General features: G+C 42.5%; 1 protein-coding gene across 1 annotated transcript in view; it reads left to right on the forward strand.

Moving 5' to 3' along the window:
- The first annotated feature begins 7,468 nt into the window (after positions 1-7,468).
- LOC147642398 (uncharacterized) overlaps positions 7,469-16,382 on the forward strand; it is an 82,497-nt gene continuing 73,583 nt past the window's right edge. Inside the window, exon 1 of the mRNA XM_086806015.1 lies at positions 7,469-7,647. Within this exon, the coding sequence (XP_086662141.1) occupies positions 7,537-7,647 (111 nt within the window). The 5' untranslated portion in view covers positions 7,469-7,536. The remainder of the gene's footprint in view (positions 7,648-16,382) is intronic.

The raw sequence follows: 16,382 nt of genomic DNA on the forward strand, positions 1-16,382 counted from the left end.
GCTTGAGAGGGCAGTTCATTAATCAAGTGATCCACCATAAGAGGTGGTGAGCTAATAGTTGACCACTCTATGAGGGCCTTGAAATCTAAAGCATGCTAGCAAAGGTCGCCTTGGTGAATTGATATCCCATGGTCTATAAGCTTCAGATGCTATTCGCATTAGGGTGGTCAACTAATGTGTGTCAAGCATCAAGTGTCTGGGTTTGCCCATATTGAGTTCGGGTATTTAACATGAAAGTCTAGCATGATAGGAGGTTCATCAATAATTGGCTCTCATAGGAGTAGTTCCTGGCTAGGTCGGTTGAGGAGATAACACTAGAGGTGGGACCTCCATGTCCTTATAAGGATTTCTAACCATAATCTGGTTTATGTTTATGTAAGCTGCGTCTACACCACTGGGATGTGGCACGGGCAAAGCTAATGGTTGTGGGGGTGCCTCAATGCTAGCACACTCGTGACATCCTCATCATTATCTAAGCATGGTAGCAATTGGTTATCTCATGATTTCCAAATCTTCTACAATATCCACACCACTATTTTGTTATTTCTTTGAGGACTAGGCGTTCATGGGCCCTATGGTTGTTTTTACAAATTGCATACCACGTCAATTCTCATCTAGGAGCTAGATGAGAATGGCTCGACTCTCTCAGCCCATCCTCAAGAACTCCTTCAAGTCCTTTGATCGCAACATTTGCTATGTCTTTGGCACTCTTGGGTGCCCAACCTTCTGTGACTCTTGGCATTTGATATAGTGGGTTATGTCTTCGTCTCATTAATTTTGATTATAGTAGGCGTTGGTATGCCTGTAAATTTATCATCAAAGTCTATGGCATCTAAGCAACGTACAATATCCACACCACTGGTTTGCTTTTTCTTTAAGGACTAGGCATTCATGGACCATATGGTTACTTTTATAAACTACACACCACGTCAATTGTTGTCTAGGAGCTAGATGAGAATTGCTCGACTCTCTCAGCCAAGCCTTGAGAACTCCTTCAAGTTCTTTGATTATAACATTTGCCATGTCTTTTGCATTCTTGGGTGCCTCAACCTTCCTTGACTCTTGGCATTTGATATGGGTTATGTCTTATTCACTAATTTTGATCGTTAGTAGGCTATGTATGGTTGGGATGCCTATAAAATTATCATCAAAGTCTATGGCATCCAAGTAACATTATGCTAGCATTCGATGCCTTTTGGCATATAACATATCATATAGTTCCTTACTTCTTAGGCCTTCCAAGAGTAACAAAATCATCCTTATTTAGCTTGGTTTTTCTCTATGGGGCACATGTTGCTTACTTCTTAGGCCTTCTAAGAACAACAAAATAAGCTTTGTTTAACTTGGTTTTTCCTCTCTGGAGCACCTATTATTTTAAGTTCTTGAGATGGTTGATGCAGTCTCTCATAGTCTTGTGCTCAAGTTGCTTGAATTGTTATAGTTGGGTTATTGAGCTATGCTTGAAGAATCCTGCTATGAATGCAAGCTCTAAACCTTGAGATGGTTATAATGCAATCTCTCATGTTCAAGCTGCATGAATTGGTATAGCTAGGTTATTGAGCTATGCTTGGAGAATCCTACTGTGAATGCAAGCTCTAAATCTCCATGGTCTCTCTCTACTAGAAATCTTCTAATAACTCGAACTAGAGCAAAGCATTATTCTCTAGAGTTTAGTCAAAAGCAGCTATCTTGGTCCGAGTATTAGTCACCCTTTCTACAATACATAATTATTTGAAGGCAGCTAGGTGCCTATAGGGGTCTCCCATTCCATCAACCTATGAAAATAACTTGGCTATGAGAGAGGGTCTTATCTTGCCCCTGGTAGGTCTCATCCAATGTCAGAATGGCATCAATTTTTTATCTTATTTCTAGGATTATGTGAGTTCTAAACCCAATTTCCCTTGGTTTCATAGTTGGCTCATGAGCCATCATGGTGGTCTATCTAGGTTCCATTCTAGGAGGTCCCTATGCATAGGATGGTCCCATGAATCCGCAGCAGCAGGCTGGCACCCCTAACAATGCTCCTCTTGGTTGTTTCGAAGGTACAAATCCAAACTATGTTTGTGGTGCTTCCCATATGCTAGAGGCCTTATTATCTTAGCTCTCTCAACTCTCAAAGTTCTCTGTCCCCCATGTGTATTAGTGTTATTAGTTCAATTGAGGTTATCAATGTGAATCATTACAATTGGAGTCCCAACACGAAGAGATATGAATTATCACAATCAGAATCCAGCAGTCGGATATATAAATCATCACGATCAAAGATGTGAATCATTTCACGACCACAGGTCCAACAATCGAATCAACCAACAATTTTTAGCCAAGGGCAAGATAGAGTGGAAAAATTAGAAAGAGATATAGCAAAGAGAGAACCACTCACCTCAACGTGTCGTGGTGATCTTTTCGATGGCCGAGCTCATAACCATTGAGGCCTCCAAGCTCAACACCACCATGGATAGCTTACCATTCGTCTTCCCCCACGAGCGTTGTCACACCGTCGCACTGCACTATAGGCACTACTCCCTTCTCTCACCTCAAATCACTCACACACACTCACTAGCATACATTAGAGAAAAATTTAGAGAGAAGTTTAGAAAGAGGGAAAGCTCAATTGCACAATGGGAGAGTGCTCTTGCATTATGAGAGAATTACCTTATCTACATGGCCATAAGTGTCCACACACTTAAACTATGGGTTGGGCAGGTGACTAAAGCTTCTAGATGGCCTATTTCTTATACATCGTTTCATCTCATAATACACATATGCATTACAACACTAGGAAGCACATCCTAGCTCACTATCACACGCTCTTGGAGAGTGGGAAACACCATTAATTTGGACATCATTGGTTCATAGCTTATTTATATATGAGTTTGGTGTGTCTATCCTAAACATTTGATATAGATTACTCATGCTTTGGCATATAATTGGGTGTGGCAAATTTTGTTAATCCTAAAATGGGTTAACATCCCCCCCTTCGTAATGTCGATTGCATCCTCATGAGATCAGATTGAAGATTTTACTTGCACCGTGATTCTGTAGGTTTAAGTTTTCAGATTTGTAATTTTGCAGGTTTGCTTTTACACCGTGATTTGGTCGTACGGCATGATTTTTATTATGACTGCATAATTGCATCGCCACTCGTACACAGTGATTTGTCTATACGTTGTGGCTATAAAATCACGTCGATTTTTTGTCGTGAGACTGTAAAATCACATCGCTCATACACTGTGATTATGGTTGTACATTGTGATCTATGATCACGTTAATTTTTTTGCGATTGTAGAATCACATTACTTGTACACCGTAATTATGACTGTACACCGTGATATTGATCACGACATACGCTCGTACATCGTGATTTGTCCATATGCCATGACTGTAGAATCACATCAATTTTTATTGACTGCAAAATCATGTCGACCAAGATAAGATAAGGTTCACTATTTTTGGCCTTGTAATCTCGAAAATCATGGCCGGAATCTTGGAGATGAAAATCACGATCGTGATTATGTAGGTTTTACCCAAAAGCGTGATTTTGCATAAAATTTGAAATTTAATTTTTGGAAAGTTTTTGATGTTTTTGCATGATGGCCAAATTGTCTCCTAAGCATGAAGATCATGAATATGTGTTCAATGGACCCCATCTGCCCTCTAAACTCTAGTTTTTTTATGATTTTTGTCTCTTGGCTTTACTAATCAAAAGAGCACTATAATAGTGAAAATTAGCAAAAGTCAAGAGTTTTGTTTTACTTTTTATGATTTTCTTTTGTTGATTAAGCTACCTAGTATGAATGCTTACATGTTAATGTAATCCACTACAACCAAAAACTTAGTTATCATGCAAAAATTAAGTATATAGGCTCTATGTTAACACATAAAAGAAAGCAAAATGCACACAATTTTCACATAAATCTCCATCAAATCGCACTCTTATTCGTGGCACTCTAATATTCAAGAGTGTGAGCAATGGGTAAATCGTAGATTAGAGAAAGACAAATGATAAAGCCAAGGGATTGCTCCCCAGCAACGGTGCCAAAAATGTTAAGGCTAAGAGATAGTGAAGAGGGTACTCACCTCAACAACGTGTCATGGGAGGATCTTTCCAATGGCCGAGTTTGTTACCCGTGAGGTCTCCAAGCTTAACACCGCCATGGGTAGCACCATGGGCACTACTCCCTCCTTGCACCTCAAATCACTCACTATACGAACACTACTTCCTCCTCTCACCTCAAATCACTCACACACACACTCACTATAAAGAGAAGATTAGAGAGAGGTTTAGTAAGAGGGAAAGCTCTATTACACAATGTTCTTGCATTATGAGAGAAATTGCCTCATCTACATGGCCATAAGTATTCACACACTTCAATTGTGGCTGGGCATGTGCCCAAAGCTTCTAGATGGCTTATTTCTTATACATTGCTTCATCTCATAATCCATTGATGCGTTACAACACTAGGGAACAAATCCTAGCTCACTATAACACACTTTAATTATCAGTTAGACCTTTAGAGTGGGTACCTATCCAAGTTTGAGATTTGGACACCATTGCTTCATAGCTTATTTGTACTTATATAAGGTTGGTGTATCCATCCTTGACATTTGAAGTAGATTACTCATGCTTTGGCATATAATTGGGTGTGACAACCTTTGTTAATCCTAAAATGGGTTAACACTAGCTTGATCCTCGATAATGGTGCCATTTGTTCAACTCAAGAACCTTCTTCCTCTCTAGCAAGGAGTCATAGTACTAGTGGTTATACCACTTGTCTTGGATCATGGAAGTCCCTTTGGAGAGGCTAAAGAAGCTAAGAGGTATGTTAATCCCTCTTGTTTAAGCCCTCTCTCTACTCACTAATCAACTAAGCAATCCTTCCTAAAGGCAACAGTTAAGCTAGAAAACTTAAGTCACTCTCTTCTACAATCATGCTTAATCACTCTCGCACTCAAGCAAGTAAGTATGCACACTTCATACATACCATCAACACACACAAGCATGTACACTACAATCCAACAAGCAAGAAGATAGGAGAAGAAGAAACCTTTGCACTTGAGAAATGATAGAATTATCCCATTTACATTATCAAAAGTTATATATACACAAGAGGGCTTTGTTGGTCACCCGACTTAAGTGGGTGCCTGATTCCTATCTCTACCCATATATACAAGGTTTATGGCTGTGGTGGGCTTCAATACAATAGTGGCACATGGCCTAAATATAATGTGAATACAATTGAGGCTAGAGGCGAGGATTTTAGGTGTACAGAAAAGAGTTGAGAGAGAGAGAGAGAGAGAGAGAGAGAGAGAGAGATTACATGTAAGATGCATTTATTTGAGAGTAAGCACACCTCACCATGCATCCCCACCCACTAAAATCTAATCTAAATTAAAATAAAATTATATGTGTGTGTGTGTGTGTGTGTGAGAGAGAGAGAGAGAGAGAGAGAGAGAGAGAGAGAGTTTTATATGTGTGGGCGATTGTGTGTGAGAAGAGAGAGAGAGAGCATGTGTGTGTAAGAGAGCAGGAGTGTTAGTTTCATAACCTCTATGGTTAAGTGGGGATGCTATACAATCATTACTTAGATATGGTGTATATGTCGGGGATATTTTATTTGTAGGATGTGCCTTTTATTTATATCATTTTCTAGGATTAACGTGTTTAATCAGTTGTGTTTGCTGGTATGATATAGTTAAGATTATTTTGATGCAGGCGATGATTGAGTGGCAAACTATTTGTTAGTTTTGGCGAGGTGGAGCATTTACTGGACCATAATGAGATATTTAGTTGTGGAAGGGTGGAGCATTTATTGGACCATAATGAGATATTTGGAAGACATGTAAACACATATTATGGTTACATATTTTTGACATTTATATTTTTGGAAGGCCAAGGCCTCACATACCAATTAGTATTTATACTTTTGGTAGGCCTAAGACTTGATATTCTTAACTTACTATATTTTTGGAACAATTGGTACGCTAAAAAATGTACAAGTTTGCTATATTTTTGAGTTTTTGAGCTTGTTTTCAAAAACTCAAAAATCTCTTAAGCTTTATTTTTGGAGTTATATTTTTGAAAAGCAAGCTTTAATACATATAAATATGGATGAGTGGTACACACTCATCCAAAGGAGATTAAACCCAATCTTGTGTCGACATTGATCTTTCTCTTATTTTCAAGCTCTCATGTTTATTTTATTTTATTTATGTAAGGTCTATGCTTGTAATTTGTTCCAAGTCTATGGTTTGCTCTAATTTTTATGTTTGAGAAATAGATTTCTTCTCGCAGTGTCTTAAAGGTCCTGATAGTGATTGCTTATCAAGCTGCACATGTTTTTATCAAACAAGTGTTTGTGCATCATGGTTTACCAAAGATCATTATTTCTGATATAGATAGAAAGTTTTGTAGTGATTTTTGAACCACTTTGTTTGATAATCTTGGAACAAAACTTGATTTTTTTACTGCTTTTAATTTTGAATCAAATGGTACAATTCTTGATTTGCCTAGACTAAGACTTTGTTGACTCTAACGATTCATCTTTCACATTCTATTGAGGCTATTGATTCTTTTGTTAGAGACTTTGACCAAATTCATAAGGTAGTAAAATTGGATATTCAAAAAGCTCAAGAGAAGTACATGAAGAGTGCAAATTGTAAATGTAAATATATCATTTCCATGAAGGCGACTATGTTCTATATATATATAAATATAATTATACATGTGTGTGTGTACACACACACACACACACACACATCTATATATATATGTATATATATAAAATAATAATAATAATATATGTATATGTGTATAATATATCTATCAATACTATCTATTATGCACAAGTTTTTGGGAGGGGAGGGAACATGTGGCGGTTAGAAGCGAGCCAACTGTTGGAGTAAGGGAAAGAGACGAGGGGGTATGATGGGGGAGGGTGGAGCAACATGTTGGGGCATAGAGAGAGAGAGAGAGAGAGAGGGGGGGAAGGGATGTAGAGGCCACCACTTGAGGAAAGGGTAGGGGTATGTTGAGAGAAGGAAATTTAAATAAATAAAATAATACAAAAATATAAAGATATATAATAAATAAGTATAATATATAATAACATGTGTGTAAGAGAGGGTGTATACGAGAAGAGAGAGAGAGTACACATGTGTGTGGAAAAGCATTGTGTCTGTGGATATGATAGGTACATAGAAAGAATGCATGTGAAAAAGACACACACACATAACATGTGCATTTATGTGAGAGTCACACATACACACACGTGCACTATATACAAACACACACTTACACATACATGTAGTTGCACACTAGCATACACACATACATACACGTGTATACAAACACACACACTTACACATACATGTAGTTGCACACTAGCGTACACACATACATACTGTATGCACAAACCCACCGACTTTTTCTTACATTCAAAACGTTTTTACAAAACAAAGATTATTGTATAATAATCTATGAATATCCACATGCGATGACCTCCTCGATCAAAGGCTGTCCAAGTACTTGAAGCTGTGATGATGGCAAGCTTTCCATCTGTGGTGCTAAGCCGCCATCATCAACCGCCACAACTCTTCTATCATCATCGTCTCCAAGGGTTGTGCAGACGCTCGATTGCAAGAGACTTCGTACGTTCTTGTCGTCCCGTTCCTCTTTCCTTATTAGTAATTGAAGCGTTGATTTCAGCAATAGAAGATATGCCAGAGTATGCAAAGCTTAAAGCTGTCTTTTGGTGATAGGACCTTGTGAATCTTAATCTCGCCAAACCCAAGCTGTAGTTCACCTTCATTAAGAATCAAAGATGTCTCTCACAATCAATGTTCCTAATAGGGGAAAAAAAGTTGCACTGTTACCTTACTAGTGAGGCCAAATATTACCAGATACAAGTTCGACCCGTAATGGCTTCGGGTAGGATTCAACTTTTGTGGGATACTGAATTCCTAAATGATGGCTATGCCATTGCAAAATATTGATCACTTGCCCTCCTAACGTGCTGCTCGCATCTTGGCCATTTTCGCTCCTTTCAGCTTCATCTGGGTTGGTGTAACCTCTGCCATTCATAGATTTATGCCCTTTAGCTTTTTTGACTGCATAAGAATGCAAAGACGGTCTTCCTTGTGTGGCTTTTGCTTCATTTTTCGATGTGGCTCATGGCAATGATATCTTATGAGGTGGCTGGTGTAGCCGCAAGTATGTCGTACCAATATTGGTGGTAACTTGCGTCCTCTTTGTACCACCCTTTGGGTAGTCCTTCCACTCGAAGCTGGAAAGATGCACACTCGTGGTGTTTGTGCTCCACAAAGTCGGATGTGATTTGAGTCTTCCTTCTTGAGGTTTCCAACTACTTCTTGCAAATTACTATGGACTTCCTTGACCTTGGTCAAGAGGGAAAGATTTCATAATGTCTTACAAAAGATTGCAACGGTCTATTAGACCATGGTAATACATCAAAAGCACTGCTATTGTGCACATTGGCATGAGAAGACAGTAAGATCTACTAGCTACATAGACTGATAGTTATGCTTCCAAAAATAGAGAAAGTGAGCCAGTGCATATGCATATGACATCATGAGTGGACAACATCACCCAACATCACCTACATATAACCATAAATGCTCTATTTGTCCTCCCCCCCTCCCCCCCCCGGCGTGAAAAGAGATCCTTCTATTAGTTACCAAGCAAAATAAACATGCTGGCTAAGTACAAACTCTACTCCATGAAGGGGAGCGATAATCAAGAAAACTAAAAAATGGGGGCAGGGTGCTGCTCTTCCCTGGCTGGCTGCTCTGGGAGGAGAAGGCTACCTTATACAATTCCACCGGGGGGAGGGGGAACAACCACATAGGTGGTCTATAATGCCAAGTGGACTCACCACCACTTTAGGGAGAAAAGACCATGTTGCCAAGTTTGTAGGAAGGCCTGGTGGCGCTTCTGCATGCCATCCGAGCCACCTTGAAGCTCCCCCCAATGTCCATGGAGGGTATGAATGATATCGAGCTAGATGCTCCGCATGGACTCCATTGTCAACGTGAGGGTGTCCTCGATAGCCTTGCTACACTGAGCTCTCCAAATATGCCATGCAACAATACTTTTGCGAATCTCCCATCTGTGGTAGGAACTGAGAGTCCAATGATCAAAAGTGGGGGCGAGAACAAGGACTGCGGAGATGTGGCGACAATGAGAGCTGTAAGGTGAGGCTTCCCCCCCCCCCCCCCCCAAATCCTCCTCATAGGCCATAGCGGCCTCAGCCTCAATGGCCCAAGCAATTGTGCCCCAAGTGTGTGTGCAGGGGGCACAATCCGTAGTGAAAATACGGAGAATCCTTCCTAACCCTTTGGGCAATCCCAAAGCCATGTTGTTGGGACTCCTGAAGAAGGTCACACTTGGAACAAGCTGCTGGCCTACTTTCGATGGCCAGCCAAGTGCCAACTACCAGGCTTTGTGTCATGTGCACAGCGTGTATCTGCTGTGTGCTACATGCACACAAGACTAGCTTCGAGGTTTGGGGAAGCTTGGAGCTAGGCAGGCTGATTGGCGAGTTGAGTTAGGGATAGACTAACGGGCGGGCACCCAAGTATGGACGGGCGGGCGCCCAAGTGTGGACGCTCGATGACCGGCCAAGAGCCTATAAAAGGGTGGCCAAGGTTAGTCATTAGTCATATAGAATCTCGCGAGATTTGTGAGAGCTCTATGGTCTGGATCCTGGATCTAGTGCAGACGTGCACCTGCTTTACGCAGTCGAGGCTGACAGCAATCTCGAGGCCCGCGAGGGTAGCTTCGTGGCGGTATGGGACGTCGCGAGGTAGAGATTGGTCGGTATGTCAACCTAGCTAGCTCAGCTCGTGGCTCGGTGGGGACAGCCAAGATTGTGGGCTTGCCCACGGCTGTCATGGTTGGGTGGTGAGTTTAGGCCTGCACCCCCTTCTTGTTTATTTGTTTGTTTGCAGGTTTCGAGTCTCGAACCAGGAGCGTTCTACGAGGAGATGCGATGGGGTTTTGATAGTGGTATCAGAGCGTGCCTCGTGAACGAGCAAGTCGGTAGGTAGAGAAGATGAGGTCGAAGAAAGGTATGTGTTCAAGAAGCTTGCTGTTTTGTTTATGCATGTTGCTGTTTTTTGAGATAGTATGTTGCTTTTTCATCAAAGAAACCCGTGATGAGGGTGTAGGTAGATGGTAGGGTTGTTTTGCTTTGCAAGAAGAAGGCTGAAGATGCTTGTACAGTCGCATGAACAAGTTGTGAGAGAAAACAGAAAAAAAGAAAAAGCAAGTTTGCTTTTGGTTGAACGAGAGAGAGAAAGCGTGAGATGTGGGTCGTGGGCGGTCGCGTGCTGGTTGTGTACTGCTGGCTGTTGTAGGCGCACGCATGAAGTCGTACGCAGGCAGGGGGCCTACGCCTACGCAGGCAGGTGCCTAGGCCAGGCCGATAGGCACCCAGGCCTACGCCGACTTGTGGCTAGGCCTACGCAAGCAGGCTGGCGCAGACAGCCACGCATGCACGAAGTGGCGCCGGCAAGAAAGCATGGACGGTAGCTAGGTGACCGACGACAGCAACGCAGGCGCCGGCAGCGATAAATCAAGGAGGGAAGAGAAAAAAAAAACCAGAAAAGCATTGAAACACCGATTTGGGCTGTTTCGGTTTTTTTTAGATTAAACTTTTTCTAAGAGTTTAAAAGCCCCCTGTAAGGTTTAAAGGTGTGTTTTTTTAAAAGAAAGTAATATATATATATATATATATATATATATAAACACAAAAGCAAAAGCTCAAGTTGCTTTTGGGGAAGGTTATATAAACCCCTTAAGTGGGCTTCTTGCCACACATCTCTCGAGTTTTCAAGCTCTCAAGCTCTCAAGTTACCTCACACTTTTATTGTGCAAACATGGAAATTTCTCTCCGCTTGCCCTCTTCAAGATGTGGACCGAAGAATCGGAGTTGGAGCCCCTTGTCGAACGCGAAGGCTTGCCGGCTACGGAAGATACCGATGCCGATCTTTTTGACGATTATGTGTCAAAATCTGATTTCCAAGAGTTCAAAGTAGCTCTCGAAGCTTCTTCTTCGGAACGTCAGGCACAAATCGCCGCCCAGATGTAAGCTTTGCAGAACTCCATCTCTCTCTTGACCACTACCCTATTACTCTTTCGGGTATGGATACCTTGGCCTCTGCTTTAGGCCCCAATATTACTCCGGAACTGTTCGGGGGCGAGCAAAAGCAGCGTACCAAGGAGATCGTGGACACTTGGCTACATAAGTGGCAGGTCCATTTTCAGTTTCATCCATATGATGATGAAAAAAAGATCCAGTTAGCAGCAGGTTTTTTCTCAGGCAAAGCTTTGCTTTGGTGGAAGGAGCTCAATTCTAAGCCAACAACTTGGACACAATTTGAAGACATCTTCAAGAAGGAATTCCTCAAGAAAGAGGATGATTATGATGTTGTTGTCCGGTTTACCGCTTTGACCATGACCTCGCAGCACCTCACTTATGAGGTCTACCTCCAGAAGCTTAGGGACTTGCAAATGAAAGCTACAAAGATGGATCCCACTACTCTTTTGGGGTTCTGCGTAGCTGGTTTACTAGACTCATACCGTTTACAGGTTAAAAATAACAAATGCAAAACATTGGACGAGGCCATTCATTCAGCTCGTATCTATGATGATACAATGGTCTCTTCCAAGTCTAAACCCGTTCCCGAGCAGGGGAACAAGCATAAAAGAAAGTTCTCCGCACCTATGGCTAACACGACTGAAGGAAAGTCTTCGGGCCAACCTTCGAAGAATCCAAGTTCCACTCCAGCGAAGAAGAAACGACTCCTTAAGGCTTTGAAGCTCAAGAAGGAGGGCCGTTGTTTTATCTGCGAAGAAAAAGGACACATGCGTAACGAGTGCCTGAAGCAAAAGGGTGCAAAGACCAACGCAGGACCCAAGCCAAAGGCAGCTAACCAGTTGTCTTTGACAGGTACGTCAGTTATTGTACTTTCTCGCCCTAGTACATGTTCTGATTGTTTGTTCAACTCTAAAGTTTTTGGCTTGCATGATCTTCTCTGAGTTTATGGAGAAGTGAATGGCCATAGAGTCCACATTCTTCTAGACCCTGGCAGCTCACACAACTTTGTTAACTACAAACTTGTGTAGAAATTGAGTCTTGATACGACACCCAGCGATCATACCTATGAGTTATGCCTACTTGCAGGAAGGCAAGTATGGGATCGAAAGGTGGAGATGCTACCAATCCGGATTCAGGACTACAAAGATACTCTGGAATGCTATGTTATGCACCTAGAAAATGTAGACTTGTTATTAGGGACTGAGTGGTTTAAGACTCTTCAAGTCCAAGTCCAGATAGATTAGTCTAGTCATACTTTTTCTTTTCAGCATAGGAACACCCAGTATAGTATTTTAGGTGATTGTATACATCCCTCTCAGGGACCTCTTGTAGTTGATTTTGAAAATATAATGGATTCTTCTTTGTATACCGCTTTCCATTGTGTATTGATTCCACTTTCTTTATTTCTCATACCTTCCATGGATGTCAATGAATTAAGTGTATTTGAAGGCAAAGACTTACAGAAGATACTTGACTCGTTTCAAGATGTATTTCCTAAGGAACTGACATTGGGTTTACCACCTGAAAAGGCAGTAGATCATCGTATTGACTTGATCCCTGGTGCTCATCCTATTAGTATTCCACCTTACAGGATGAGCCAAGCTGAGGAAGATGAGTTGGCTAAACAACTCGAAGATTATTTGAGGATGGGCCAGATCCGTCCAAGTAAATCACCTTGGGGTGCACCTGTGTTGCTTAGGAGAAAGAAGGACAACACCTGGAGAATGTGTATAGATTACAAGAGATTGAACAAGCTGACAATTAAGAACCGTTATTCTCTCCCTAGATCAGATGACCTGAGTGACCGGTTAGCAGAAGCGAAATATTTCACGAAGATAGATTTACGTACTGGCTATCACCACATACGTATTCATGAAAGGCATGCCGAAAGAACACATCAAGGCCACGATTGTATTTGGGTTGTGGTGGATCGCTTGACAAAAATGGCTAGATTTTTACCGACCCGGAAGACTATTACAGCTACACAATTAGCACGGCAGTTTATCGAGCAATTGTTTAGACTGTACGGGTTACCGTAGGACATAGTCAGTGATAGGGACTCTAAGTTTACGAGTGATTTTCGGAAACTTGTTTTTGAGAAGTTGGAAACAACTTTGAATTTGAGTTCCTCAGATCATCCTCAATCTGATGGCCAGATTGAAAGAGTGAATCAGATTTTGGAAGATATGCTTCGGGCATATGTATCCAAAAGACAGAGTTCATGGGAGGATTATCTTCTTATGTTAGAATTTGCATATAACAGTACTAAACATACGAGTACAGGTTTTAGTCCTTTCATGCTTATGTATGGTTTTCAACCTAGATCACCTGTTACAGTAGGATTCTCAGGACTTCAGCATGATGCAGCACGTAATTTTTTGCAAGATATGCAAGAAATGTTACAAGTTGCGAAGGAATCTATTAGAAGTGCTCAAGACCGAGACATATTTTGTTCTAATAGACATCGTTCACCCAGAGAGTTCTCTGAAGGAACGATGGTGTATTTGCGAGTTCCGAAAGATTTCGAGACTTTACGGACAGGTCGATCTCCAAAATTATCCCCTAGATACTGTGGACCATTTCGTATTACACGAGGATTGGTTCAGTTGCATATGAATTGGATTTTCCTTCTCATGTGAAAGTTCATTCCATATTTCATGTCAGTAGACTTAAGGAAGTACTAGGTGGAACAGACCAGTTAGTTACTCCTCAAGAAATCATAGATGTCGAGGACATAACATTTGTTCCACACAAACCTGAAAAGATTCTTGGATTTCGTGAAAGAAGATTGCGTAATACGCTTATCACGGAGTACAAGATCAAGTGGAAGGATCGTATTGAGGAGGACGCTACATGGGAGACATTGACTACTCTTCAGAGAGATTACCTTGGCTTCTTAGTGAGCTCAGGAGTGAGCTCTTAGAGGAAGGGGAGTATGTCATGTGCACAGTGTGTATCTACCGTGTGCTACACGCACACAAGACTTGGGGAAGCTTAGAGCTAGGCAGGCTGATTGGCGAGCTGAGTTAGGGATAGACTAACGGGCAGGAACCCAAGTATGGACGGGCGAGCGCTCAAGTGTGGACGCCCGATGACGGGCCAAGAACCTATAAAAGGGTGGCCAAGGTTAGTCATTAGTCATATAGAGTCTCGCGAGATTTGTGAGAGCTCTATGGTCTGGAGCCTGGATCTAGTGCAGACGTATACTTGCTTTACGCAGCCGAGGCCGACAGCAATCTCGAGGCCTGCAAGGGTAGCTTTGTGGCGGTATGGGACGTCGCGAGGTAGAGATTGGTCGGTACGTCAACCTAGTTAGCTCAGCTTGTGGCTCGCTAGGGATAGCCGAGATTGTGGGCTTGTCCACGGCTGTCATGGTTGGGTGGTGAGTCAGGCCTGCACCCCCTTCTTGTTTATTTGTTTGTTTGCAGGTTTCGAGTCTCGAACCAGGAGCGTTCTACGAGGAGATCCGATGGGGTTTTGATACTCTGATGCGCCAATTGCAACAGAAAGAGAGTGATCTTTCATGGGTCCCATAGCCTCTTCCAAAGATTTGATAGAAACTGAGAAGGGAGGCCCAGGGACTGCCAGTGCCCCATTGTTGCTGGAATTCCCTCAAGCCCGAGCATTTGAATCCTTCGGCCCAGCCGTGCGGTGTATGCAAAGAAAGGGGTGCCGGGAGCCTCCTTTCTGTCATAGGGGTCGTGCCATTTTCACTCCCTTGGATCCCAATGAAGTCGCATGAGAGGGCGACCCTTCCATAGCCACAATTGCCAGAAGCCCTCTCTGGCTACCTTGGTTGGAGGAGGGTCAATGTGCCAACTATGCTCATGGAGTCCTTTCACCTTCACCCTCTGCAAGGTGCATCCACCAAAATTCTCCAAAGGGGGCTCTGCTCTGTTGAGCCTGCCATGCGGTCCGATGGGGAAGGTGAGGAGGGTGGAGCTTGCATCAGCGCCATGGATAGCCAAGGGTATGTCATGTCTGATAAACACACCCAAACACTGCTTTTGGGGTGGGGGTTTCCAGGATCGAAGCAAGCCACTTGCAAAGGATTGTCCAAAGACCTTGGAGGAGAAACCTGAGGAGGCGGCTTCGTCAGAACCGGAGGAGCACTTCGAGGAGGCGACTTCTTTAGAACCGGAGGATGAGTGTGAAGGAGATGCATGTGTGCGTGTCTCAGCTTTTTTCATTTCTCGAGTTGACCACACACCTAGGGTGCTTCATTGCATCAGGCTACATGTATGAACAAAGGAAGTTTTCAATGAGGTATGTGAGGGAGAGTCTTCATAGTTGTTGTTTGTACTCAATGGAGAATTTTTAGCTTTAGCGGCGATCGCTTCAGTTTCTGGGGTTGTTCAGCAGAACTTCTCACCTGCCATTTGCATTGGGGGGAGTACCTTTGGTGTCTGATATCATGGAGACACCACAAGAGTGAAGGAGTTGAGGAAGCTCAGCTGAAACACAGTTAGGGTTTCATGTGGGAGACATACACAGAGAAGAAGAGAGAGAGTGAGAGAGGTATGTGGGGATAAGTCAACTCAATGTGTGTATAAGTGTGTGACTCCCCTATTACACATGTATATTTGCTCTAGTACACATAGTGCACTTAGTACATTAAAAGTACTAAGTGTACTATATACTATAAAACTTATGGGCTAGTACACACTACAAGGGTGGGCATAATGCCTTTACCCCAACAACCTCCCACTTAAAGGCAAAGTGCCCTTAAATGAAGGAAAAGAAAAAATCAGCATGTACATGATAATATACAAGGCCATATCAAGGCTGAAACTGGCCTCATCCAATGCCCATCAAGTGTCTGCAATGAGCAAACCGCTCTGGAGGCAAACTCTTTGTCAACAGATCAGCCGGGTTGTCATCCGTATGAATCTTAACAAGCTGAATTTGCTTGTTCTCTATCACCTCTTTGATGAAGTGATACTTCACATCCACATGCTTCGTCTTTGCATGAAAGACAGGGTTCTTTGCCAACTGGATGGCACTCTGACTGTCACAATGCAACAATGGAATATCCCCTGTATAACCCAAATCAACCACTAACCGAGATAGCCATAATGCCTCCTGGCAAGCCTCTGTGGCTGCAATATACTCGGCCTCTGTAGTAGATAAGGCAGTGCACTTCTGCATCCTGGATATCCATGACACAGCACCTGCCAAAGCAAATGCACATATCCTGTGTGCCCTTTAGGTCTCTCATGACACCTTTCACTGCTTCCCAATGCTTCTTGCCAGGTTTGGCCATGT

The sequence above is a fragment of the Cibotium barometz genome, chromosome 1, assembly GCF_041138505.1.
Source record: "Cibotium barometz isolate CiBa-2024 chromosome 1, ASM4113850v1, whole genome shotgun sequence".
Lineage (NCBI taxonomy): Eukaryota > Viridiplantae > Streptophyta > Polypodiopsida > Cyatheales > Cibotiaceae > Cibotium > Cibotium barometz.